Below are 25,219 nucleotides of genomic sequence, written 5' to 3'. Positions count from 1 at the left end.
GGCAGGGACCTCTGCCACATGGTTAGATAAGAACACTTATCAAATGAAAAGATGCTTTAAAACGGGAAACTGATAGATGGATGAGGGAGGCATGAACAAATGAATGGAGCGTAGAGGGGGGGGGGGGGCAGAGCCATTTAGCTAAGATGTGCAGTCCAGGACTCGGTTCATAAGAACATGGAGCTCTCTTGATAATCTCTAATCCAATGAAGGGACTGAGTTAGACTGAGGCATGGAGGAGTAGAAGCAAGGGAAAGATGGGTCTGGAAAGCAATAGATGAATGGAACGTTGAATGAAGGTCGAGGGGAGAGGGGGATATCACAAAGAGCCCTTCAGTGAGCAGGGACTGCATGGGATGGCTGGGGCTGTAGCCAACTGAATGACTGGTACTGATGAGGAATGCTATACAGAAAGAGAGTTGGAAAGAGGGAAAGGGCAAGATGGGGAGAGAAAGCAAGATGGAGAGGGGGTGGGAAAAGGTAAAGCGAGAGATGAAGAGCATGATAAGGACTGATGGAAAGTTTGAGAGAGAGGGAGCGAGAGAACCAAAATGAGTGCATCCCTCTTTATACTGAAGTCCCCGGTAATTGTTTAGTGTGATTAGGATGGAGAGAGGGATGAGAGGAGAAAGAAGAGCGGTGTAATATCCTGTAATTGAAGCCCTCGTCTGCCATCATCCCATTGTTCCACCACACGCAGATAAGCCCAGGGAAATGAGAGACGGGGGGGGTAGTGGGAGGAAGAAAGTGCGAGGCATAGAGGAGGCTGTGACAAAGGGAGGGAGAGCGACTGAGTGGGTGGATTTACATTAGTAGATTATGTCTAGAGAGATCTATCTCTCATCAACATCCGATTTGAAACTTTTCTCAGTGTTTACTCTAGCCTTGGATGTGTTTTGTCCAAAGCCACAATTCTGCTTCATATTATAAACTGAGTGGTTCGAGCCCTGAATGCTGATTGGCTTACAGCCCCGGTATATCAGACCGTATATCACGGATATGACAAAACCTTTATTTTTACTGCTCTAATTGCATTGGTAACCAGTTTATAATAGCAATAAAGCACCTCGGAGGTTTGTGGTATATGGCCAATATACCACACCTCCTTGGGCATTATTGCTTAAATGAACAGAGTTCTGTGGTTGGCATGGTGCTGTGAGGTCACCTAGGCAGACATGTACATGTACATTTTGTAAATATTTAAGCATTTGTAAGTGTTTAAAAAATATCTAATAAGCTTTTTATTTTTTTAATAAGCTTTTTATTTTTTTAATAAGCTTTTTTTATTTATTTATCTGTTTTGTTCAGATAAATATTGTGGTCTTCAATGTCAAAGTTACGACGTTCAGTCCGTTTGTTTGCCTTTCCTGGCTAGCGGGATGGCTAATGTTATGCAGCAGCAGCTCCAGGCTTTTTTGTTTCACCTGCGGGTTAGAAGGTGGAGACTGCAGTGTCTGAGATGTCCGAGAGGCAGAGGGACTGTTCCTGATCACTGCTGACGTGTGGTTGATTTTCTGCCGCTTTACTGCAGCCGAAGCATCACCCAGGTGGGTTCTGCACTGTCGGCGACGGAGGATCTGCTACCTTACGGAGGATCGGCTACCTTACGGAGGATCGGCTACCTTACGGAGGATCGGCTACCTTACGGAGGATCGGCTACCTTACGGAGGATCGGCTACCTTACGGAGGATCGGCTACCTTACGGAGGATCGGCTACCTTACGGAGGATCGGCTACCTTACGGAGGATCGGCTACCTCACGGAGGATCGGCTACCTCACGGAGGATCGGCTACCTCACGGAGGATCGGCTTTTTTAGTTTTATCCTCTATGATTTGTAAATGCATTGTATCCACGTGTGGTTGTATAGATGTTGTTTTTATTGTCAAATGAATCATATCACATATGCGTATGGTGTTGCACAATTGATTAATGCCAGTGATTTAACAAACGTGTGGCTGTTTTTAAAAGCCTTTCATGTTCAATTCGGCTCCGAGAGCAAAAAGTCTGTCTACGGATATTAAGGTCATTCTCACTGGGACATGAGGTGTGGCAGAGCCGTTGTCTTTCCACTGTACCAGTCAGACGGGGGTATATACGCTGTAGGTGTCTGTGGGAGACATCTCCTGAAAGACTAAGCAAGTATCTCTCCTGGACTTACTTTGTGTCATCAAAGTAGAGTAACGTAAAGACTGAGATGAGAGGTGGGGGAGGTGAGTTAGAGCGAAGGTAGGGAGGAGAGGCTGGGCAGCGTAGCCTAGTGGTTAGAGCGTTGGTCTAGTAACCGGAAGGTTGCGAGTTCAAACCCCCGAGCTGACAAGGTACAAATCTGTCGTTCTGCCCCTGAACAGGCAGTTAACCCACTGTTCCCAGGCCGTCATTGAAAATAAGAATGTGTTCTTAACTGACTTGCCTAGTTAAATAAAGGTTAAAAAATAATAATAATAATAAAATAAAATAGAGAACCGAGAGGAGTCTGGGAGAGGAGGTATAAGTAGGAGTCTTAAACTGTGTAAACAGCATCTCCCTTCAGAACCTGTGTGTGTTTCTTTGTGTGTGTGCTCTCGCTCGCGATAGATAGATAGATAGATAGATATCAATTCAAGGGGCTTTATTGGCATGGGAAACAGATGTGAACATTGCCAAAGCAAGTGAGGAAGATAATAAACAAAAAAAATGACCAATGTACAAATGGTACAAAAGGGGAAATAAATAAGCATAAATATGGGTTGTATTTACAATAGTGTTTGTTCTTCACTGGTTGACCTTTTCTTGTGGCTATAGGTCTCTCTTCCCCCCCCCCTCCCTCCCCCAGGCTGCTTGGAAAGGCCTTTGATTACCATGATGACGTCTTACAGCAGCCGTCCTCTTTGATTGTGAAGGTGCTGCTCGTGTGGATGACGTAACACGGTTTGCGACGTCATCATTGCGGCTTTAGAGATCTACGGCTTTCGCTCGTTGTCCCGGTGACAGCCAGACTGTAGGTTGGGTTATGCGTGGCCGCGGTCATTGTACAGTGCTACATCTAGCATGTCCCCTCCATTAGCACTAGGTGTGACTGTGATCAGTCATTCCTCCCCAGCCATCTGTCTGTTTGATCCCCAGGACCTTTAAAATGTCCCTCTTCCTCGCCCCGGAATGGTGATTTATCCCATTCATCAATTAGCATTAGCAGCAGAGAGCAAGTAATCTGAATATGGGGCCATAAATTATTGATTCCACCCCCCTCTCTCCCTCATCCCTCCTTCCGCCTGCAAATCTAACCCTGACATTTGAATATAAGACAGAGCAAAATGATGGCCTGAAATAATGACGGCCATTTGGGGTGTGTGTGTGTGTGTGTGTGTGTGTGTGTATCGCTTGGGTGTGTGTGTGTCTTGGCGTGTGTGCGTATGCAAAGCAAACCTCTTTTAGCCTCATTAATATTCATTAATACCTCCTGTCAGAAAGGCACAGAAACAATTCATTGCTTGCATTTACTGTATTAAGTGCTTCATGATTTATTAATGTGCAATGAGAGCGAGAGTGAGGGAGAGAAAGATAAGAGGGGGGGAGGGGAGACGGGGTGAGGGGGAGCACTGAAATGTGAAAGACAGGGCATTTGTAAAGCTATTCACCTGAAACCAAACATAAAAACCATAAATATGGTTGCTCTTTTTTTTGTGTGTATTTGTCACCCATCGAATGATTCTGTTTGTTTTGCATAGTGTGTGTAGGCAGCCACATTTTGACTTAGCATTAGCAAACAGCTTGGAATAATATATGCCGTTTAGCTTGGCGCTTTTAATCCAAAGCGATTTAGTCAGGCGTGCATACATTTTACCTACGGGTGGTCCTGGGAATCAAGCCCACTATCCTGGCGTTGCAAGCGCCTTGCTCTACCAACTGAGCGACAGAGGACCACCACACAGTGTATAGTCCAAGGGCTCCTTGCTAGCGGCTTGGAAAATGGACACCAGTGCCAACCCGTCCAGGAGTATTGACAGCAATGTGAATACAGTGGTGTGTGTGTGTGTGGGTGTGCGTTTGACCCCTCTACCGCTCCCTCTGTGTGACTGCCTCCTCCATAACATCCTCCACTACTGGCATTGTAGATGCTGCTAAGCATCTCTTTCTCTTCGCTAGACAGTATCTGTATATTTAGCCACCAGGCAGTTGGCAGAGCTCAGCGTTACAGTGCCTGTATTATTACAACTTCAGGAAACAGAATGATCTTTCTCTCTCTATCCTGGTGTGCTGACGACTCACTCTCTACCTCTCTCCCACTCGTTCTCTCTGCTTGAGCTGTGCATGACCCCTTTTCCCTCACTTCTCTTTCCTTTTGATCTTTCCCTGTGCTTACTTGCTGTTAGCCGAGGGCTCTCTCTATTCCTCCTCCCTGTGTGCTGCGTCTTCTCCCCTAGAGGGACTTGGCACGATCCACCGTTATACATCAGTGTTATTACACCTTGAGGAGGTGTGTGTGTGTGTGTGTGTGTGTGTGGGGTAGATAGACTTTCCATGTCCCGGTTAATCAAGCTTCTTGCACAGCACGCAGGACAAATTGATAAGTTGGGCAGCCAGCTGTTCTGGCCCAGCTGTGTGCCGTTTTCTCTCTCGCTCTCTCCCTCTTTCTCTCTTTCTCTTTCTCTCTTTCCTCTTTCTCTCTTTCACATTCTTTCCCCCTCTCTCTCTCTCAATTTTTCTATTCAATTTTCTTTATTGGCATGACATAACAATATTGCCGCTTACTTTGGATATTTACAATATTAAAATAATAAGAATCAAAATGGTCATCAAGACAATTAACCAAGGGTCAGAATAAGCATACAGTAGAGGACATGTGCAGGTTGATTGGTCTGTCAGACACTGTCCCTCATCTTATGGCAGGCAACAATGTAGTGCGCTGCCAACCCACAGCTCTCTGCGTTCTCCCCCAACAGGACGGGTAGCCTACTCTCACCAGAGGTCTTTGGGCAAATGACATATTTGTACATTTTGTCAGGAAATACAGCTCTGTCTCAGGTTCTGCTGTTGTGCAGTGGTTGCACAGCCTTTCCTCTACAGGGAGACAGGTTTTCCTGTGTCTACCCTTCTCAATGGCAATGCTGTGCTCACTGAGCCTGTACTTTGTCAAGGTTTTTCTAAGGTTTTGATCAGTAACCGTGGTCAAATAGTTTGCAATGGTGTACTGTCGATTTAGTGCCAGATAGCACTGCATTTTGCTTTGTGCTGGTTTTCCAATAAGCAATGTAATTTGTTTTTATTCTGATTGATTGGATGCTCTCTGGTCTTGAGGCTTCAGTGTGTTAGTAGAACAGGTTTTGTGAACCAATTGAGAACTTTGGTCTAATTCCCTGAGATCTGGATATTTTGGGGGTTTACTGCCGGTCCGACTGTACTGCTCTAGCAGGCTCTGCTGTAGCTCTCTCTCTCTCTCTCTCTCTCGTCTGCTTTTCAGCTGAAACGCCATGGCACTCGTCTAAAGGTAGAGGGGAAAGCAACAATGCAATGAATACAGTCCCAGATTGCCAGTGTTGTTTCTGTCCGATACCCCCTGTATCCCTAGTGGGTCCTTCTGGGAGTGTCTCTTACCTATTGGCAGTTGTCTCTGACTGACACAACCTTGTTGACAAAAACCTTCTATTTGGGCCAAGCTACTGTATAGAGACTGGTACAGCTTTCTGTCTTGACTTCCAACCATTCAAACATCATAGCAAAGGTGTACTGATTAAATGCATACCCCCCCGTCAAAAAGGCGCGGGGCAAAAGACGGCCATTTTGGCTATCGAGATACCACATTTGTCTTGACTTCCTGCCATTCAAACCACATGACTGTAACATGCTGACTACACCGCTCGCGTCACGTAAATGTATACGCACGTTATTCAATCATTGCACCCAGACTGCTCCCACTTGTCAACGAGTGTCTGCTTAGCCAGGCTCTAAAATAGAATTTCTGACGCTTGACGTGCTGCAAGTCCCGCCTCTCCCATCTCCTCACTGGTTTTTAGGAGCATATACCCACGTGGGTGATTGATTGATTGATATTTCAATCAAATGTATTCATAAAGCCCTTCTTACATCAGCAGATGTCACAAAGTGCTATACAGAAACCCAGCCTTAAACTCCAATGCAGATGTAGAGGCACGGTGGCTAGGAAATTCTCCCTAGAAAGGCAGGAACCTAGGAAGAAACCTAGAGAGGAACCAGGCTATGAGGGGTGGCCAGTCCTCTTCTGGTTGTGCCGGGTGGAGATTATAACAGTACATGGCCAAGATGTTCAAACGTTCATAGATGACCAACAGAGTCAAATAATAATAATCACAGTGGTTGTAGAGGGTGCAACAGGTCAGCACCTCAGGAGTAAATGTTAGTTGGCTTTTCATAGCCGAGCATTCAGAGGTTGAGACAGCAGGTGCGGTAGAGAGAGAGTGTCGAAAACAGCAGGTTCGGGACAAGGTTGCACATCCAGTGAACAGGTCAGGGTTCCATAGACGCAGGCAGAACAGTTGAAACTGGAGCAGCAGCACGACCAGGTAGACTGGGGACAGTGAGGAGTCATCAGGCCAGGTAGTCCTGAGGCATGGTCTTAGGGTTCAGGTCCTCCGGGAAAGAGAGAGAATTAGAGGGAGCATACTTAAATTCACACCAAATTCATCCAATTGGTAGTTACAGTCCTGTCCCATCTCTGCAACTCCCGTTCAGCCTCAGGAGAGGCGAAGGTCGAGAGCAGTGCAGCTCCCGAAACACGAGCCCGCAAAGCCGCACTGCTTCTTGACACACTGCTCGCTTAACCCGGAAGCCAGCCGCACAATTTTTTTTATATATTTTTTTATTTCACCTTTATTTAACCAGGTAGGCTAGTTGAGAACAAGTTCTCATTTGCAACTGCGACCTGGCCAAGATAAAGCATAGCAGTGTGAGCATACAACAAAGAGTTACACATGGAGTAAACAATTAACAAGTCAATAACAGTAGAAAACAAAGGGGGGGTCTATATACAATGTGTGCAAAAGGCATGAGGAGGTAGGCAAATAATTACAATTTTGCAGATTAACACTGGAGTGATAAATGATCAGATGGTCATGTACAGGTAGAGATATTGGTGTGCAGAAGAGCAGAAAAGTAAATAAATAAAAACAGTATGGGGATGAGGTAGGTGAAAAGGGTGGGCTATTTACCAATAGACTATGTACAGCTGCAGCGATCGGTTAGCTGCTCAGATAGCTGATGTTTGAAGTTGGTGAGGGAGATAAAAGTCTCCAACTTCAGCGATTTTTGCAATTCGTTCCAGTCACAGGCAGCAGAGTACTGGAACGAAAGGCGGCCAAATGAGGTGTTGGCTTTAGGGATGATCAGTGAGATACACCTGCTGGAGCGCGTGCTACGGATGGGTGTTGCCATCGTGACCAGTGAGCTGAGATAAGGCGGAGCTTTACCTAGCATAGACTTGTAGATGACCTGGAGCCAGTGGGTCTGGCGACGAATATGTAGCGAGGGCCAGCCGACTAGAGCATACAAGTCGCAGTGGTGGGTGGTATAAGGTGCTTTAGTGACAAAACGGATGGCACTGTGATAGACTGCATCCAGTTTGCTGAGTAGAGTGTTGGAAGCCATTTTGTAGATGACATCGCCGAAGTCGAGGATCGGTAGGATAGTCAGTTTTACTAGGGTAAGCTTGGCGGCGTGAGTGAAGGAGGCTTTGTTGCGGAATAGAAAGCCGACTCTTGATTTGATTTTCGATTGGAGATGTTTGATATGAGTCTGGAAGGAGAGTTTGCAGTCTAGCCAGACACCTAGGTACTTATAGACGTCCACATATTCTAGGTCGGAACCATCCAGGGTGGTGATGCTAGTCGGGCATGCAGGTGCAGGCAGCGACCGGTTGAAAAGCATGCATTTGGTTTTACTAGCGTTTAAGAGCAGTTGGAGGCCACGGAAGGAGTGTTGTATGGCATTGAAGCTTGTTTGGAGGTTAGATAGCACAGTGTCCAAAGACGGGCCGAAAGTATATAGAATGGTGTCGTCTGCGTAGAGGTGGATCAGGGAATCGCCCGCAGCAAGAGCAACATCATTGATATACACAGAGAAAAGAGTCGGCCCGAGAATTGAACCCTGTGGCACCCCCATAGAGACTGCCAGAGGACCGGACAGCATGCCCTCCGATTTGACACACTGAACTCTGTCTGCAAAGTAATTGGTGAACCAGGCAAGGCAGTCATCCGAAAAACCGAGGCTACTGAGTCTGCCGATAAGAATATGGTGATTGACAGAGTCGAAAGCCTTGGCAAGGTCGATGAAGACGGCTGCACAGTACTGTCTTTTATCGATGGCGGTTATGATATCGTTTAGTACCTTGAGTGTGGCTGAGGTGCACCCATGACCGGCTCGGAAACCAGATTGCACAGCGGAGAAGGTACGGTGGGATTCGAGATGGTCAGTGACCTGTTTGTTGACTTGGCTTTCGAAGACCTTAGATAGGCAGGGCAGGATGGATATAGGTCTGTAACAGTTTGGGTCCAGGGTGTCTCCCCCTTTGAAGAGGGGGATGACTGCGGCAGCTTTCCAATCCTTGGGGATCTCAGACGAGATGAAAGAGAGGTTGAACAGGCTGGTAATAGGGGTTGCGACAATGGTGGCAGATAGTTTCAGAAATAGAGGGTCCAGATTGTCAAGCCCAGCTGATTTGTACGGGTCCAGGTTTTGCAGCTCTTTCAGAACATCTGCTATCTGGATTTGGGTAAAGGAGAACCTGGAGAGGCTTGGGCGAGGAGCTGCGGGGGGGGCGGAGCTGTTGGCCGAGGTTGAAGTAGCCAGGCGGAAGACATGGCCAGCCGTTGAGAAATGCTTATTGAAGTTTTCGATAATCATGGATTTATCAGTGGTGACCGTGTTACCTAGCCTCAGTGCAGTGGGCAGCTGGGAGGAGGTGCTCTTGTTCTCCATGGACTTCACAGTGTCCCAGAACTTTTTGGAGTTGGAGCTACAGGATGCAAACTTCTGCCTGAAGAAGCTGGCCTTAGCTTTCCTGACTGACTGCGTGTATTGGTTCCGGACTTCCCTGAACAGTTGCATATCACGGGGACTATTCGATGCTATTGCAGTCCGCCACAGGATGTTTTTGTGCTGGTCGAGGGCAGTCAGGTCTGGGGTGAACCAAGGGCTGTATCTGTTCTTAGTTCTGCATTTTTTGAACGGAGCATGCTTATCTAAAATGGTGAGGAAGTTACTTTTAAAGAATGACCAGGCATCCTCAACTGACGGGATGAGGTCAATGTCCTTCCAGGATACCCGGGCCAGGTCGATTAGAAAGGCCTGCTCACAGAAGTGTTTTAGGGAGCGTTTGACAGTGATGAGGGGTGGTCGTTTGACTGCGGCTCCGTAGCGGATACAGGCAATGAGGCAGTGATCGCTGAGATCCTGGTTGAAGACAGCGGAGGTGTATTTGGAGGGCCAGTTGGTCAGGATGACGTCTATGAGGGTGCCCTTGTTTACAGAGTTAGGGTTGTACCTGGTGGGTTCCTTGATGATTTGTGTGAGATTGAGGGCATCTAGCTTAGATTGTAGGACTGGCGGGGTGTTAAGCATATCCCAGTTTAGGTCACCTAACAGAACAAACTCTGAAGCTAGATGGGGGGCGATCAATTCACAAATGGTGTCCAGGGCACAGCTGGGAGCTGAGGGGGGTCGGTAGCAGGCGGCAACCGTGAGAGACTTATTTCTGGAGAGAGTAATTTTCAAAATTAGTAGTTCGAACTGTTTGGGTATGGACCTGGAAAGTATGACATTACTTTGCAGGCTATCTCTGCAGTAAACTGCAACTCCTCCCCCTTTGGCATGTGTCGAAGGAAACACTGTACACCTGGCGACTGTGTCAGTGGGCAGACCATTCTGTGAAAATGGAACTCTATAGGAGAAAGCCCTGCCTCCAGCTGTTTGCTTACAAATTCTAGGGACAATAAGGAGGCCTGCATCTTATGATCGTAGTGTACTTTGTTATGTACAGCAGGACCGAATCGGGGGGAGAGGTAGGAGCAAGCCCATGTAATGCTTTGTAGGTTAACAGTAAAACCTTGAAATCAGACAGGTTAGAACTGGAGTAATATGATCACTTTTTGGGGGTTCTATTCAAGATTCTAACAACCATGTGTAGCACTAACTGAAGTTTATTTAGGGCTTTATCTGAGTAGCCAGAAAGTAGAGCATTGTAGGAGTCTAATCTAGAAGTGACAAAAGCATGGATTCGTTTTCTGCATCAGATGAACTGAGGTCCACACTCCAGTCCGGTAGTGGTAATGCACCTTAAAATGGTTGCCAACCACCATATAAAGTCCAAAGAAACCTGAAGGAGGAAAGATTATGTTAAACGAACTCGGTTTACCCTTTTATCTGTGGATTAATTGTCAGAGTAGAGGACCGTGCGCATTTCAGGTAAAGTGACAACCCAATGTTTATATCCCAGGACAAATGAACTAGCAACAGCAAGCTAGCTAAATGGCCAGAGCAGCTACATCCAGCCATTTCAGATGCTAAATGGCCAGAGCAGCTACATCCAGCCATTTCAGATGCTAAATGGCCAGAGCAGCTACATCCAGCCATTTCAGATGCTAAATGGCCAGAGCAGCTACATCCAGCCATTTCAGAAGCAATGTTTTTCTTCGCCCTCTGCAGCACTGTAGCCAAAGAGGGGTTCTCTACAAAGCAGGCTGTTCGGTGTTAGTGTAATGGAAGACATTAGACAGGCGATTACAAGGTTCTTACAGACACCGCTACGCCCTACACACTCACACTTTCACATCAGTCCCAGCTTGGGGAGTTTGAAAGGGCTAATCGGTGTGACTTCGAGGCATGTGTGTCTTAAATTGTGTGCGTTGCGTCTACGTGTGTGTGTGTGTGTGTGTGTGACACCCAAACCCACCATCTATTCACCATTCAGGCTTTACCCTCCAGTCAGACACGGTTACATCGTTGAGGCTGGGGCCGGGTTGTCTTCACAGCCACATTCATGTATTATCTAACCGCAGTGCATTAGCAGTAGGATAGGGAACGGCAGTGATGAATATGATGGTGATCATAATGGGAAGAGAGAGCGTGCTGAAGGTGATAATGTAGAAATGTTGTTGGGGACCCGGTGACAGAGGGGAGAGCAGCGCTCAACTGATTTCATACACATTACCACTCGGAGCTCTGGCATGGCAAGCAGAAAATGAACCCCAGTGAGAAGAGTGGAAATAGTTTGTGTGCGTGCCCGTACTAACGGCATGCGTGCTTGTGCGGTGTGCGTGTAGTCACTCTCTCGCTCTCTCTTTTTCTACTGGTCTTTTCCCTGCCTCGCTCTCTCCCTCTCTCCGTGCCCCCCAGTCCCAAATTAAATGGAGTTGTGTAATAAGGAATTGTCAGGAGCTGTTAACACGCGAGAACGAAGGGAGGAGATGACAGAGTGAATTGGAGAAGGGGAAAAAGGTCGAGGGGTTGACCAGCTCGGTGCCTGAAGAGAGATTGGACAGCATGTGTTGGTTCTGTACTGACTAGCTGGTCCAGTTCCATTGACCATATGTTCAGCTTAGAGGCTCAACATCATGTGTTTGTGTTCAGCCTTACAGCTCTGCTGAGTCATCAAATCTCGCCTTCTAAAACCGGTGTCTCCCTCTCTCTCTCGATCTCTCTTGCGCTCGCTCGCTCTCTCTCTCGCTCTCTCCCTCTCGCTCTCTCTCTCTCTCCCCCCCTTTGGCTTTCTTGAACTTGCTCTAGCTCTTTCATAATCTCTCCTCTTTCTCTCCTCTCTCCACCTCCCTCCTTCCTCCTAGTCCTCGCCCACTCTCTCTCTCTCCCAGAAGACATAATTAGCTTGAATGTATGTACCCCGTGCCGCTAAATCATTATCAGCACGTTACAGCAGTTTTAAAACATACACCAACTGATATAATAATACTGTGTAATGTGTTTTTAATGAATATTTATGTTGATCTTTTTTTCTCAGCGTGTCCCCCTGGCTCGTATAAGATGTCATCCAGACAGCAGGAGTGTTTTCCGTGCCCGGCCAACAGTGTGGCTGAGGAGGAAGGATCGGTGGTGTGTGTGTGTGAGGAGGATCACTTCAGGACCCCCCTGGACAACCCCTCCGCCCCCTGCACCCGTAAGACGCGCGCATACACACCTGTTCCTATGCAACTCCTAATCTGACTATATCACTCTGTCATATCACCTCTCCTCTAGCCATGTAACCCTGTCATTCCTCTTCTCAGTCTCTCTCTCTTTCACTTCCTCTCTGACCATAATTCCTCCCCGCTCCCACTGACCTTGTCCCTTCAACCCTCCTCCTCTTCCCTAACCTCATCACTTAATTATTCCCTCTCCCTCCAGCTCTCTCTACCCCATCCCTCCATCCATCAGGTAACCCAATCCCACTGTCCTTCACCCGTCCTTCACCTTATCCCTCTATCGTTTCCCTATTCCCTTCATACTTCACCCATCAGTCCTCCACTCAACCCAAAATATTCCCTCTAGCCTCCCCCCCCCCCACTTGGTCACCCAATCTCTTTTCACCTCCCCCCTCTCCCCACACACTCCCCCCTCCAAAGACGCACATACATTCAAGGCCAATTCCATACCATATCGCCAGGGGCAGCCGTATTGATCTAACCCTCTAGTGTTGATGGTTAAATACACACACGCCACCTGATTTAATCCACCTAATAAGCTTATTGAATAATATGCTCTATAGTGTACCAGACAATAAAACACAGAGGGCAGAAATGGAGTGTGCTCATTCGTGGCTCGGATCAGCTCCAGTTTTCTATTTTTATAGCCCTGTAATTAGAAGGTTTAATCACGATATTGATTCCCGGTGCTTTCATATCGATCAGGGGCAGTCGGGGATAGCATTTATAGCTCTTTAATTACCACATTTAATTACAATATTGATTCCGTAATTGTGACCATCTCCTGATTCCACCAAGCTATTGTGTGGAGAGGTGGAGACCGGCAGATGGGAGGACAGACAGATGGAGAGGGGGAGGAGAACTGAGAAGAGTTGTGAAGGAATGATAGATGGGAAGAGGGAGATTAAGAGGAATTTTGAGAGAGCGATGGAAGAGAAGGAGAGACGAGGCTATGAAGGCCCGGCTGTGTGCGTACAGGTACGTGTTAATGAATAAGTGAAGGTGGGCTGCTCGCTGATGAGCACGTCACACACCACAGCTGTGCCCCACTTCTGGCCACACGGCCGTTACCGTGTTACATAACCCCACTGAGAGAGCATTCAGTATACACCCACTGACGCGTTTATCGCCCCTCTACACCTGCACGTTCATTATTACCACAGAAATAGTGTACATTGTCACTTTCCCACAAGTGTTTCTCACATACACACACACACACACACACACACACACACACACACACACACACCACCATCAATATCCTTTAATGGACCAGTACCTTTTATGTTCCGTTCATGTGTTGAAACATGCACAGTTACAGCCCCGCGTCATAGCGCAAGGCGTTGAAAGTGACCGTTCTGCGTGCGCATGAGTGTGGTTGACCATTGTCAGAACCTCCTACCAGGTGAAGAGAGGAAGCTATGTAGGACTATTGAGATGCACCCGTCGTATTTCACCTTTTGATAACAGAGAGGATTCTCATTCCGCGAGCACAAACCACCTTTTCTGTGGCGACTCATATTTGCGGTTTGTAAACCAGGCATTTGTTCCAGCCATGACTGTTGACTTAAATAACTAATAGGCACTCCTTTATCTCTCGCTCTCATACAGACACACACACACACGTATACACACACACACAGTATTACACTTCACCATCTCTAATAGATTTCCCTCCATTTTATTTCTCAATCCGCCGTAAGATGAGGTGGTCGGTAGATCAGGGACTGTCTAGAAATCGCATGAGTGAATAAAGATGGTCGGCGAGCAGCATATTATACGTCTCACTTACGGCTCCTTTGTTCCGTCGTCATAGACACACACATTTCATCTAGACCAGGCAGGCTTTAGTTGCTTTGGCTAGTCTTATTTTCTCTGTTCTTCTCCCCCCCATGCATCACCCATAATCCCTTTCTCATCTCAATCCTATCAAGGTATTACGTAGGCATTGTAGCCAGATGTGTGCTAGCGCAATGACACCACGTAGCTACCATTCTGGGGCGGGCTACACTTTGAGAATGGGACTACAGAGGGAAGTGTTCCGTAGTAATTGGATGCCACTGGTTTTAATGCTGAATTCAAATACATTCCCTCATACTGATGTCTGATGTACTGGTGCCTAGTCTGTTACGTCCTCACTTTTCTGCTTTGCTGCACGGTATATCGCTGTTATCTTGGTCAGGTCGTTATTGTAAAAGAGAATGTGTTCTTAGTGACTTACCTGGTTAAATAAATGCAAAATAAACCTGCTGTGGCATTGTAGGTAGTAAGTACATCATACAGAATAATCATATGTCATATAAATGCCTTACACTTTTAAACATCATACGGGGGCCATAAGACGAGCACTAAATGTGACTTATTCTCCCTCCCAGGCCCCCCCTCTCCTCCCAAAGACTTGGTCTACACCCTCAAGCAGTCCACCATGATCCTGGAGTGGAGCGCGCCAATGGACACGGGCGGCAGGGGGGACCTGACCTACAGCGTGGGCTGCCGCCGGTGCCTGGGGCTGCAGTGTGAGCCGTGCGGGGCCAGCGTGGGCTTCATGCCCCAGCAGAGTGGGTTGACCGAACGCACGGTCACCGTGGTCAACCTCATGGCCAACTCCAACTACACGTTGACGGTCGAGGCCCTCAATGGCGTATCAGAGCTCCTGCCCAACAAGAGGTTCTACACACAGGTCAACGTGTCAACTAGCGTGCCAGGTCAGTGGAAGTTGTGTTCACACACAGTCTTGCATAACTAACCTTGTGGGGACACAATTCAGTCCAATTCAAAATACTATTTTCCCTAACCCTAACCCTAACCTTAATCCGAAAACCTAACCCTAAAACTAACCCTAGCTCCTAACATTAAACCTAATTCTAACCTTAACCCTAAACCCCCTAGAAATAGCATTTGACCTATGGGAGACTAACAAAATGTCACCAGTTGGTCAAATTTTTGTTTGTTTACTATTCTTGTGCGGACATCACCCTGATTCTCGTCCTTTACCCTCAAATCAGAAACACCACGAACGTCTGAGGACAAAGGAGTGCTCAAAAGCACACTGTACACAAACTCTGAACTGATGACACACACCCTGGGCTCAGCGCCCCTCTCCTCTCGGCGCTAGCTAAAAGATTCCCGTCATCACGGTGTGGCCATCTCATATTCATCCACACCCTTCACAAAGCCATTAGCCAGAGGCTTTAAAAAAAGCACTCAGCAAAGTGTCCCTGTCACACACACCCAGCAACCCCCCCCACCCCACCCCCCCACCCCCCACCACCGACCCAGACTCCATACATTCTCACACATTTGATGACTCATGTTTATTCAACTTGTCTGCATTCGCCGGCTGATATTTCACAAACATCGACCTGCTGTGGGGAAAAAGGAAAAATGAAGTGTTTCATTTGCATATGCAGAGGAAAGACGAAATGGAAGCCCTCGAAGTGAGAGCGTGTTTTGTACTCTAATTGTTAATTAGTGAAAGCAAATGCAATGCGTTATGAATGGAGCTTGTATTAATGCACATTTGGAAATGGAACGCCAGCACTTTGGATGTTCCACGGTGGGGCAAAATCAACACACACACACAGTGAAGTCATTAAGGAGAGCTATCACGATGGCTTCTTTACACCAAATGTTTTACTCCAATATTCATGATTTGGTAAAGGAGCAGGTATGTTTTTGTGGTGTAGTTGTGTGCAAGCTTGTGTGTGTGAGCTTGTAAGGGAGTGTGTGTACTGTACATGTGTGCGTGCATGAAAATGTGTTTGTTTGGGAGTGTGTACTTGCGTGCGTGCCTCTGTGTGTGACCGTGCTCTAGATTCTAGTGCTGACCAATTACAAAATGGAGGTTGTGTAAGGGCATGGGGGGGGTATGGGGGGAGGGCTTAGTGAATGTGTGTGTGTGTGCGCTGGATGGTACCAACAGTATGGATGCTAGATGAATGCTGGATGGGGCTAAATCCAAGGGTCACGGAATGGCCTATATCTGCATTCTTACAAAGATTCACTCAGTTATCCTCATAACCAGGGATGTTAACTAGTCACCTTTCGGTGAAATTCTATGTTTTTTTGGGGGGGTGGCTGTAAGCGAACAAGTGATGTGCGTTTGGAGCAATACTGGCTGCTGTATTCAAGGCTCAGCCAATCGTTTACATAACAGCAGAATGCAGCGCAGCACGTGACTGAAGAGAGAAGAGACAACCAACTTACTAGTTACAGCATCAGCACGCGACTGAAGAGAGAAGAGACGAACAACTTACTAGTTACAGCATCAGCACGCGACTGAAGAGAGAAGAGACAACCAACTTACTAGTTACAGCATCAGCACGTGACTGAAGAGAGAAGAGACGAACAACTTACTAGTTACAGCATCAGCACATGACTGAAGAGAGAAGAGACGAACAACTTACTAGTTACAGCATCAGCACGCGACTGAAGAGAGAAGAGACAACCAACTTACTAGTTACAGCATCAGCACGCGACTGAAGAGAGAAGAGACGAACAACTTACTAGTTACAGCATCAGCACGCGACTGAAGAGAGAAGAGACGACCAACTTACTAGTTACAGCATCAGCACATGACTGAAGAGAGAAGAGACGACCAACTTACTAGTTACAGCATCAGCACGCGCTCTGGAAAGACAGCTTGCCAGCTACAGCAGCACGTCCCCTGAACGATAAGGAAGAGATAACATTAGGTGAGAAGCCGGACCACGGAGACGGGGGTGAGAAGGTTACAGCAGCACGTCCCCTGAACGATAAGGAAGAGGTAACATTAGGTGAGAAGCCGGACCACGGAGACGGGGTGAGAAGGTTACAGCAGCACGTCCCCTGAACGATAAGGAAGAGGTAACATTAGGTGAGAAGCCGGACCACGGAGACGGGGGTGAGAAGGTTACAGCAGCACGTCCCCTGAACGATAAGGAAGAGGTAACATTAGGTGAGAAGCCGGACCACGGAGACGGGGGTGAGAAGGTTACAGCAGCACGTCCCCTGAACGATAAGGAAGAGGTAACATTAGGTGAGAAGCCGGACCACGGAGACGGGGGTGAGAAGGTTACAGCAGCACGTCCCCTGAACGATAAGGAAGAGGTAACATTAGGTGAGAAGCCGGACCACAGAGACTGGGTGAGAAGGTGATGAAGCGTACTTCATGAGCTGTAACCCGAAAAACAACTGGCATTTGGAAAATTTGAGGTGAGGGAACAAGTATTAGTATCTTGCTAGCTGGATCAAATTCTCTGTTAGCTAGCCAGAGTAATGTTTAGCAACATTAGCCAACTTAACGGATCAAATCATTGGTATAAAGTCAGACAGCTAACGTTACAACATCAGTATTCGACTCTGTGTTTCACAGAAAGTATTTTACTCTAGTGACAATATTAAGGAAATTAGAAGGGGGGGGGGGGTTCGGCAAGGCCATTTCTGGCCTGCCGAAATCCCCCCCCCCCCCCTTTTTCCTTAATTTTGTGGCTAGGGTTAGGTACTTTCTGTGGCACATATCAGTGTCATACTTTCTATAGAACAAACTTCACATCAGGATAGGCAACAACAATGAATAATTCATGTATGTGTGTTATATTAAACAGAGGGTGTAAAATGTAGGCAAGATAAACATTTCAGAACATCTACTAGTCAAATAAGACATGGGAGAGATGATGAATTTTGGCAAAGAGATTTATTTATAGACTAATACACTTGAAACAAATAGCCAAACCGAAAACTGCAGACATGACTAGTGCCTCCCCCACGATCAAAGGACACAAATAAAAAATAGCTTTCTGCTACTAAGATCAGTGAAATGTAGGCTAAACTGACAACAGAGTGAAGAGCAGAAGTCTCAACTAGCAAGCAAGTCGCAGCAATGAAGAATTGAGTGTGTGCGTGTTCACGCGAAGGGGGGGGGGTTCTGTCAGGGGGGAGATTTTTAGGCACAACATCGTTCCTCAAGTTATAACGTGTCAGTTGCTTACTGGATCCTGGCAATCTGTGTGAAAATAGTTAACTCGCTAACGAACTAACAACTATCTGTTAACTAATGTTTTACCTCTACAGTATGTGGTTCATTTTCAGAATGAGAGAATTAGGTGAAAATGAGGCATTGCTTGTTAAACAAGTGGATTCAGGGATCAAGTGTAGCTGATGCCGGGCCTGGCTTAAGCTGGATGCCACTATAGAGGTGAAAGAAACACAACACACTTTCCCTCTTTCAATACAGTGGATAAAAAGGGGTATGCCAGGTGTACGCTCTGCCTGAAAAGAGATCAATTATGCCAACAAAGGGTATCATGCTCTGCTGGCACATTGTAGAACAGATGTCCACAGGCAGTAAGTGTACAATGTAATAATGTGCAGTGTAGCTCAAATATATTGTTTTTGTTGTGTTGAACTTCACAGTAACACGTGTGAGTGAGGGGGATTATAAAATGTTTTTACTCTGTGAACATAATTTTTGCACACATGTAGTCTTGTGCACTTGATCGATGTCTATAGTGGCCACTATAATATAGCATTGTTTCATTCTATTTCTACTTTAAGATGTTTTTTTCCCAAGTGCAATATGTGTGTGTTGTCACAAGCGCTGTATTATAAAGGCTGTCATGGTCACAAGCGTTCTATTATAAAGGCTGTCATGGTCACAAGCGCTGTATTATAAAGGCAGTCATGGTCACAAGCTTTCTATTATAAAGGCTGTCATGGTCACAAGCGCTGTATTATTAAGGCTGTCATGGTCACAAGCGTTCTATTATAAAGGCTGTCATGGTCACAAGTGTTCTATTATAAAGGCTGTCATGGTCACAAGCGCTGTATTATTAAGGCTGTCATGGTCACAAGCGTTCTATTATAAAGGCTGTCATGGTCACAAGTGTTCTATTATAAAGGCTGTCATGGTCACAAGCATTCTATTATAAAGGCTGTCATGGTCACAAGTGTTCTATTATAAAGGCTGTCATGGTCACAAGCTTTCTATTATAAAGGCTGTCATGGTAACAAGCGTTTTATTATAAAGGCTGTCATGGTCACAAGCGTTCTATTATAAAGGCTGTCATGGTAACAAGCGTTCTATTATAAAGGCTGTCATGGTCACAAGCTTTCTATTATAAAGGCTGTCATGGTCACAAGCGCTGTATTATAAAGGCTGTCATGGTCACAAGTGCTGTATTATAAAGGCTGTCATGGTCACAAGGGTTCTATTATAAAGGCTGTCATGGTCACAAGTGCTGTATTATAAAGGCTGTCATGGTCACAAGTGTTCTATTATAAAGGCTGTCATGGTCACAAGTGCTGTATTATAAAGGCTGTCATGGTCACAAGCGTTCTATTGTAAAGGCTGTCATGGTCACAAGCGCTGTATTATAAAGGCTGTCATGGTCACAAGCTTTCTATTATAAAGGCTGTCATGGTAACAAGCGTTCTATTATAAAGGCTGTCATGGTCACAAGCTTTCTATTATAAAGGCTGTCATGGTAACAAGCGTTCTATTATAAAGGCTGTCATGGTCACAAGCTTTCTATTATAAAGGCTGTCATGGTAACAAGCGTTCTATTATAAAGGCTGTCATGGTCACAAGCTTTCTATTATAAAGGCTGTCATGGTCACAAGCTTTCTATTATAAAGGCTGTCATGGTCACAAGCGCTGTATTATTAAGGCTGTCATGGTCACAAGTGTTCTATTATAAAGGCTGTCATGGTCACAAGTGTTCTATTATAAAGGCTGTCATGGTCACAAGCTTTCTATTATAAATGCTGTCATGGTCACAAGCTTTCTATTATAAAGGCTGTCAGGTTAACAAGCGTTCTATTATAAAGGCTATCATGGTCACAAGTGTTCTATTATAAAGGCTGTCATGGTCACAAGCGTTCTATTATAAAGGCTGTCATGATAAGAAGCGTTTTATTATAAAGGCTGTCATGGTCACAAGCGTTCTATTATAAAGGCTGTCATGGTCACAAGCATTCTATTATAAAGGCTGTCATGGTAAGAAGCGTTCTATTATAAAGGCTGTCATGGCTAACTGCATGTCATGGTCACAAGCGCTGTATTATAAAGGCTGTCATGGTCACAAGCGCTGTATTATAAAGGCTGTCATGGTCACAAGCTTTCTATTATAAAGGCTGTCATGGTAACAAGCGTTCTATTATAAAGGCTGTCATGGTCACAAGCTTTCTATTATAAAGGCTGTCATGGTAACAAGCGTTCTATTATAAAGGCTGTCATGGTCACAAGCTTTCTATTATAAAGGCTGTCATGGTAACAAGCGTTCTATTATAAAGGCTGTCATGGTCACAAGCTTTCTATTATAAAGGCTGTCATGGTCACAAGCTTTCTATTATAAAGGCTGTCATGGTCACAAGCGCTGTATTATTAAGGCTGTCATGGTCACAAGCGTTCTATTATAAAGGCTGTCATGGTCACAAGTGTTCTATTATAAAGGCTGTCATGGTCACAAGCTTTCTATTATAAATGCTGTCATGGTCACAAGCTTTCTATTATAAAGGCTGTCAGGTTAACAAGCGTTCTATTATAAAGGCTATCATGGTCACAAGTGTTCTATTATAAAGGCTGTCATGGTCACAAGCGTTCTATTATAAAGGCTGTCATGATAAGAAGCGTTTTATTATAAAGGCTGTCATGGTCACAAGCGTTCTATTATAAAGGCTGTCATGGTCACAAGCATTCTATTATAAAGGCTGTCATGGTAAGAAGCGTTCTATTATAAAGGCTGTCATGGCTAACTGCATGTCATGGTCACAAGCGCTGTATTATAAAGGCTGTCATGGTCACAAGCGCTGTATTATAAAGGCTGTCATGGTCACAAGCGTTCTATTATAAAGGCTGTCATGGTCACAAGCGCTCTATTATAAAGGCTGTCATGGTCACAAGCTTTCTATTATAAAGGCTGTCATGGTCACAGGCGCTGTATTATAAAGGCTGTCATGGTCACAGGCGCTGTATTATAAAGGCTGTCATGGTAACAAGCGTTCTCTTATAAAGGCTGTCATGGTCACAAGCTTTCTATTATAAAGGCTGTCATGGTAACAAGTGTTCTATTATAAAGGCTGTCATGGTCACAAGCGTTCTATTATAAAGGCTGTCATGGTCACAAGCGTTCTATTATAAAGGCTGTCATGGTCACAAGCGTTCTATTATAAAGGCTGTCATGGTCACAAGCGTTCTATTATAAAGGCTGTCATGGTCACAAGCGTTCTATTATAAAGGCTGTCATGGTCACAAGCTTTCTATTATAAAGGCTGTCATGGTCACAAGCTTTCTATTATAAAGGCTGTCATGGTCACAAGCTTTCTATTATAAAGGCTGTCATGATAAGAAGCGTTTTATTATAAAGGCTGTCATGGCTAACTGAAATATTAGTGTAGTTTTGTTCTCAAGATTTGAGTGTCATTTGCAGTAAAGTCTAGGCAACAAATAACATTGGATTTCTTTCTTTACATTTTTTAGCTGTGAGTTAGTTTAACCACTTTTTATTTTACACACAGAGACTGATCATGTAGATTATATTCTTTGTTGTTTAATTAGTTAACCTGCATTTCCCCCTAGCAGGGATTTGTTTACATGTTTCAGTGCAAAAAAAGAATAAGTCACTTTTTTGGGCCCTCAGCAGTTTGCATCCCTGCATAACTCAACACACAGAATCTCATATATATATATATATATATATCTATCTTCTGACTAGCACTATATATATATAGTACTAGTCAGAAGTTTGGACACACCTACTTTACACACCTACTTTATATTTACTATTTTCTACATTGTAGAATAAAAGTGAAGACAACTATGAAATAGCAAATCATGTATTAACCAAAAAAGTGTTAAATAAATATATTTGAGATTCTTCATAGTAGCCACCCTTTGCCTTGATGACAGCTTGCGCTCTCTTGGCATTCTCTCAACCAGCTTCATGAGGTAGTCACCTGGAATTAATTTCAATTAACCTTGCCATGTTAAAAATGAATTTGTGGAATTTATTTCCTTAATGCGTTTGAGCCAATCATGTTTGTTGTGACAAGGTAGGGGTGGGATACAGAAAATAGCCCTATTTGGTAAAAGACCAAGTCCATATTATGGCAAGAACAGCTCAAATAAACAAAGAGAAACAACAGTACTTTAAGACACGAAGGTCAGTCAATACGGAACATTTTAAGAACTTCGAAAGTTTCTTCAAGTGTAGTCGCAAAAACCATGCACTATGATGAAAGGAAGACCCAGAGTTACCTCTGCTGCAGAGGATAAATCCATTAATAAATGCTTCACAGAGTTCAAGTAACAGACACATCTCAACATCAACTGATCAGAGGAGACTGCGTGAATCAGGCCTTCGGCAAAGAAACTACTACTAAAGGACACCAATAAGAAGAAGAGACTTGCTTGGGCCAAGAAACACAAGCAATGAACATTAGACTGGTGGAAATCTGTCCTTTGGTCTGATTTTTGATTCCAACCGCTGTGTCTGTGTGAGACACAGACTAGGTGATATGATGATCTCTGCATTTGTGGTTCCCACCATGAAGCATGGAGGAGGTGGTGTGGTGGTGCTTTGCTAGTGACACTGTCTGTGACTTATTTAGAATTCAAGGCACACTTAACCAGCATGGCTACCACAGCATTCTGCAGCGACCTTTTTTGGTTGCTACATGATTCCATATGTGTTATTTTATAGTTTTGACGTCTTCACTATTATTCTACAATGTAGAAAATAGTCAAAATCAAGAAAAACCCTTGAATGAGTAGGTGTCCAAACTTTTGACTAGTACTGTGTGTGTATATACAGTGGGGAGAACAAGTATTTGATACACTGCCGATTTTGTAGGTTTTCGTACTTACAAAGCATGTAGAGGTCTAATTTTTATCATAAGTACACTTCAACTGTGAGAGACGGAATCTAAAACAACAACCCAGAAAATCACATTGTATGATTTTTAAGTAATTCATTTGCATTTTATGTCATGACGTAAGTATTTGATACATCAGAAAAGCAGAACTTAATTTTTGGTACAGAAACGTTTGTTTGCAATTACAGAGATCATACGTTTCCTGTAGTTCTTGACCAGGTTTGCGCACACTGCAGCAGGGATTTTGGCCCACTCCTCCATACAGACCTTCTCCAGATCCTTCAGGTTTCGGGGCTGTCGCTGGGCAATACGGACTTTCAGCTCCCTCCAAAGATGTTCTATTGGGTTCAGGTCTGGCTAGGTCACTCCAGGACCTTGAGATGCTTCTTACCGAGCCACTCCTTAGTTGCCCTGGCTGTGTGTTTCGGGTCGTTGTCATGCTGGAAGACCCAGCCACGACCCATCTTCAATGCTCTTACTGAGGGAAGGAGGTTGTTGGCCATGTTGTCCTGTCCCCTTTGCAGAAAAGCATCCCCAAAGAATGATGTTTCCACCTCCATGCTTCATGGTTGGGATGGTGTTCTTGGGGTTGTACTCATCATTCTTCTAACTCCAAACACGGCGAGTGGAGTTTAGACCAAAAAGCTCTATTTGTGTCTCATCAGACCACATGACCTTCTCCCATTCCTCCTCTGGATCATCCAGATGGTCATTGGCAAACTTCAGATGGGCCTCGCCATGCGCTGGCTTGAGCAGGGGGACCTTGCTTTTCTTTGGCTTTCTTTGAGACTGTGGTCATTGACCAGGTCTTGCCATGTAGTTCTGGGCTGATCCTTCACCTTCCTCATGATCATTGATGCCCCACGAGGTGAGATCTTGCATGGAGTCCCAGACCGAGGGTGATTGACCGTCATCTTGAACTTCTTCCATTTTTGAATAATTGCGCCAACAGTTGTTGCCTTCTCACCAAGCTGCTTGCCTATTGTCCTGTAGCCCATCCCAGCCTTGTGCAGGTCTACAATTTTATCCCTGATGTCAGCTCTCTGGTCTTGGCCATTGTGGAGAGGTTGGAGTCTGTTTGATTGAGTGTGTGGACAGGTGTATTTTATACAGGAAACGAGTTCAAACAGGTGCAGTTAATATAGGTAACGAGTGGAGAACAGGCGGGCTTCTTAAAGAAAAACGAACAGTGAGAGCTGGAATTCTTACTGGTTGGTAGGTGATCAAATACTTATGTCATGCAATAAAATGCTAATGAATTACTTAAAAATCATACAATGTGATTTTCTGGATTTTTGTTTTAGATTCCGTCTCTCACAGTTGAAGTGTACCTATGATAAAAATTACAGACCTCTACATGCTTTGTAAGTAGGAAACACTACCGATTTTGCAGGTTATCAAATACTTGTTCTCCCCGTGTGTGTGTGTGTGTGTGTACCGGTTGGCTGAACACACATAAACACTGAACACACACTCACTCGTTATGTCGCACAGAGAGAGATACAAACTGACAAGTGCACAAATGCTGAGCGAACGGAGGCCTTGAAGGCCTCCTCAGCTCAGGGCCAGTTGCATTCTTAGACCTGAGTTTTGAGATCAAAGACCCAAGTCGTCAATGCCAGGAAGTAGCCTTAACCTTTTACCTAACTCAAGTACTAAAGACGTAAAGCAGGGGTGGCAAACTAATTCCATGGAGGGCCTAGCGTGTGCTAGACAACCAGGTGAGGAGATTTCCTTACTAATTAGAGACCTTAATTAATCAATCAAGGGAGGAGGGGAAATCTGCGGACACTCTGCCCTCTGTGGAATGAGTTTGACACGTGATGTGGAGGCTGCGGGCACTCCAAAAGGCTCCCATCTTGTCTGTCTTCCGTGCCACACACCTCCAACTACAACGACGCTTGTCTTTTTCTCGATCTCTTCCTGTTTTCTACCTCCTTATCGCTCTCCTTTACCCCTCTCCCATTGTCTGCACTCTTTTTTTCATTCGTTCTTTCACCTTTTCTGTTCTCCCTTCAGTCGTCGTCCCCCCCCCCCCCCCCCCCCCCTCTCTAACCAGCCCTACTAATTTAGACATAAATCTCCCTGGTCCAGAGAGTGGAATGGGGGCCTTTCTCATTGTGTGCTTCTCTGAGTGCTGCCCGCCCGGGGCCTTTATACATTAAGAAGGAGAGACGTTATAAAACGCTGCCAGTTTATGCCCTGTGCATATTTTAGGCTAATCCAC

General features: G+C 45.3%; 1 protein-coding gene across 1 annotated transcript in view; it reads left to right on the top strand.

The window, feature by feature from the left end:
* Positions 1-25,219, top strand: part of LOC109908468 (ephrin type-A receptor 7) — a 175,572-nt gene that overhangs the window by 110,904 nt on the left and 39,449 nt on the right. The window contains exons 4-5 of the mRNA XM_031793291.1: positions 11,961-12,116; positions 14,517-14,846. Coding sequence (XP_031649151.1) covers positions 11,961-12,116; positions 14,517-14,846 — 486 coding nt within the window. The remainder of the gene's footprint in view (positions 1-11,960; positions 12,117-14,516; positions 14,847-25,219) is intronic.

Source organism: Oncorhynchus kisutch, linkage group LG17, assembly GCF_002021735.2.
Source record: "Oncorhynchus kisutch isolate 150728-3 linkage group LG17, Okis_V2, whole genome shotgun sequence".
Lineage (NCBI taxonomy): Eukaryota > Metazoa > Chordata > Actinopteri > Salmoniformes > Salmonidae > Oncorhynchus > Oncorhynchus kisutch.
This window is presented reverse-complemented; position numbering and strand designations above follow the sequence as displayed.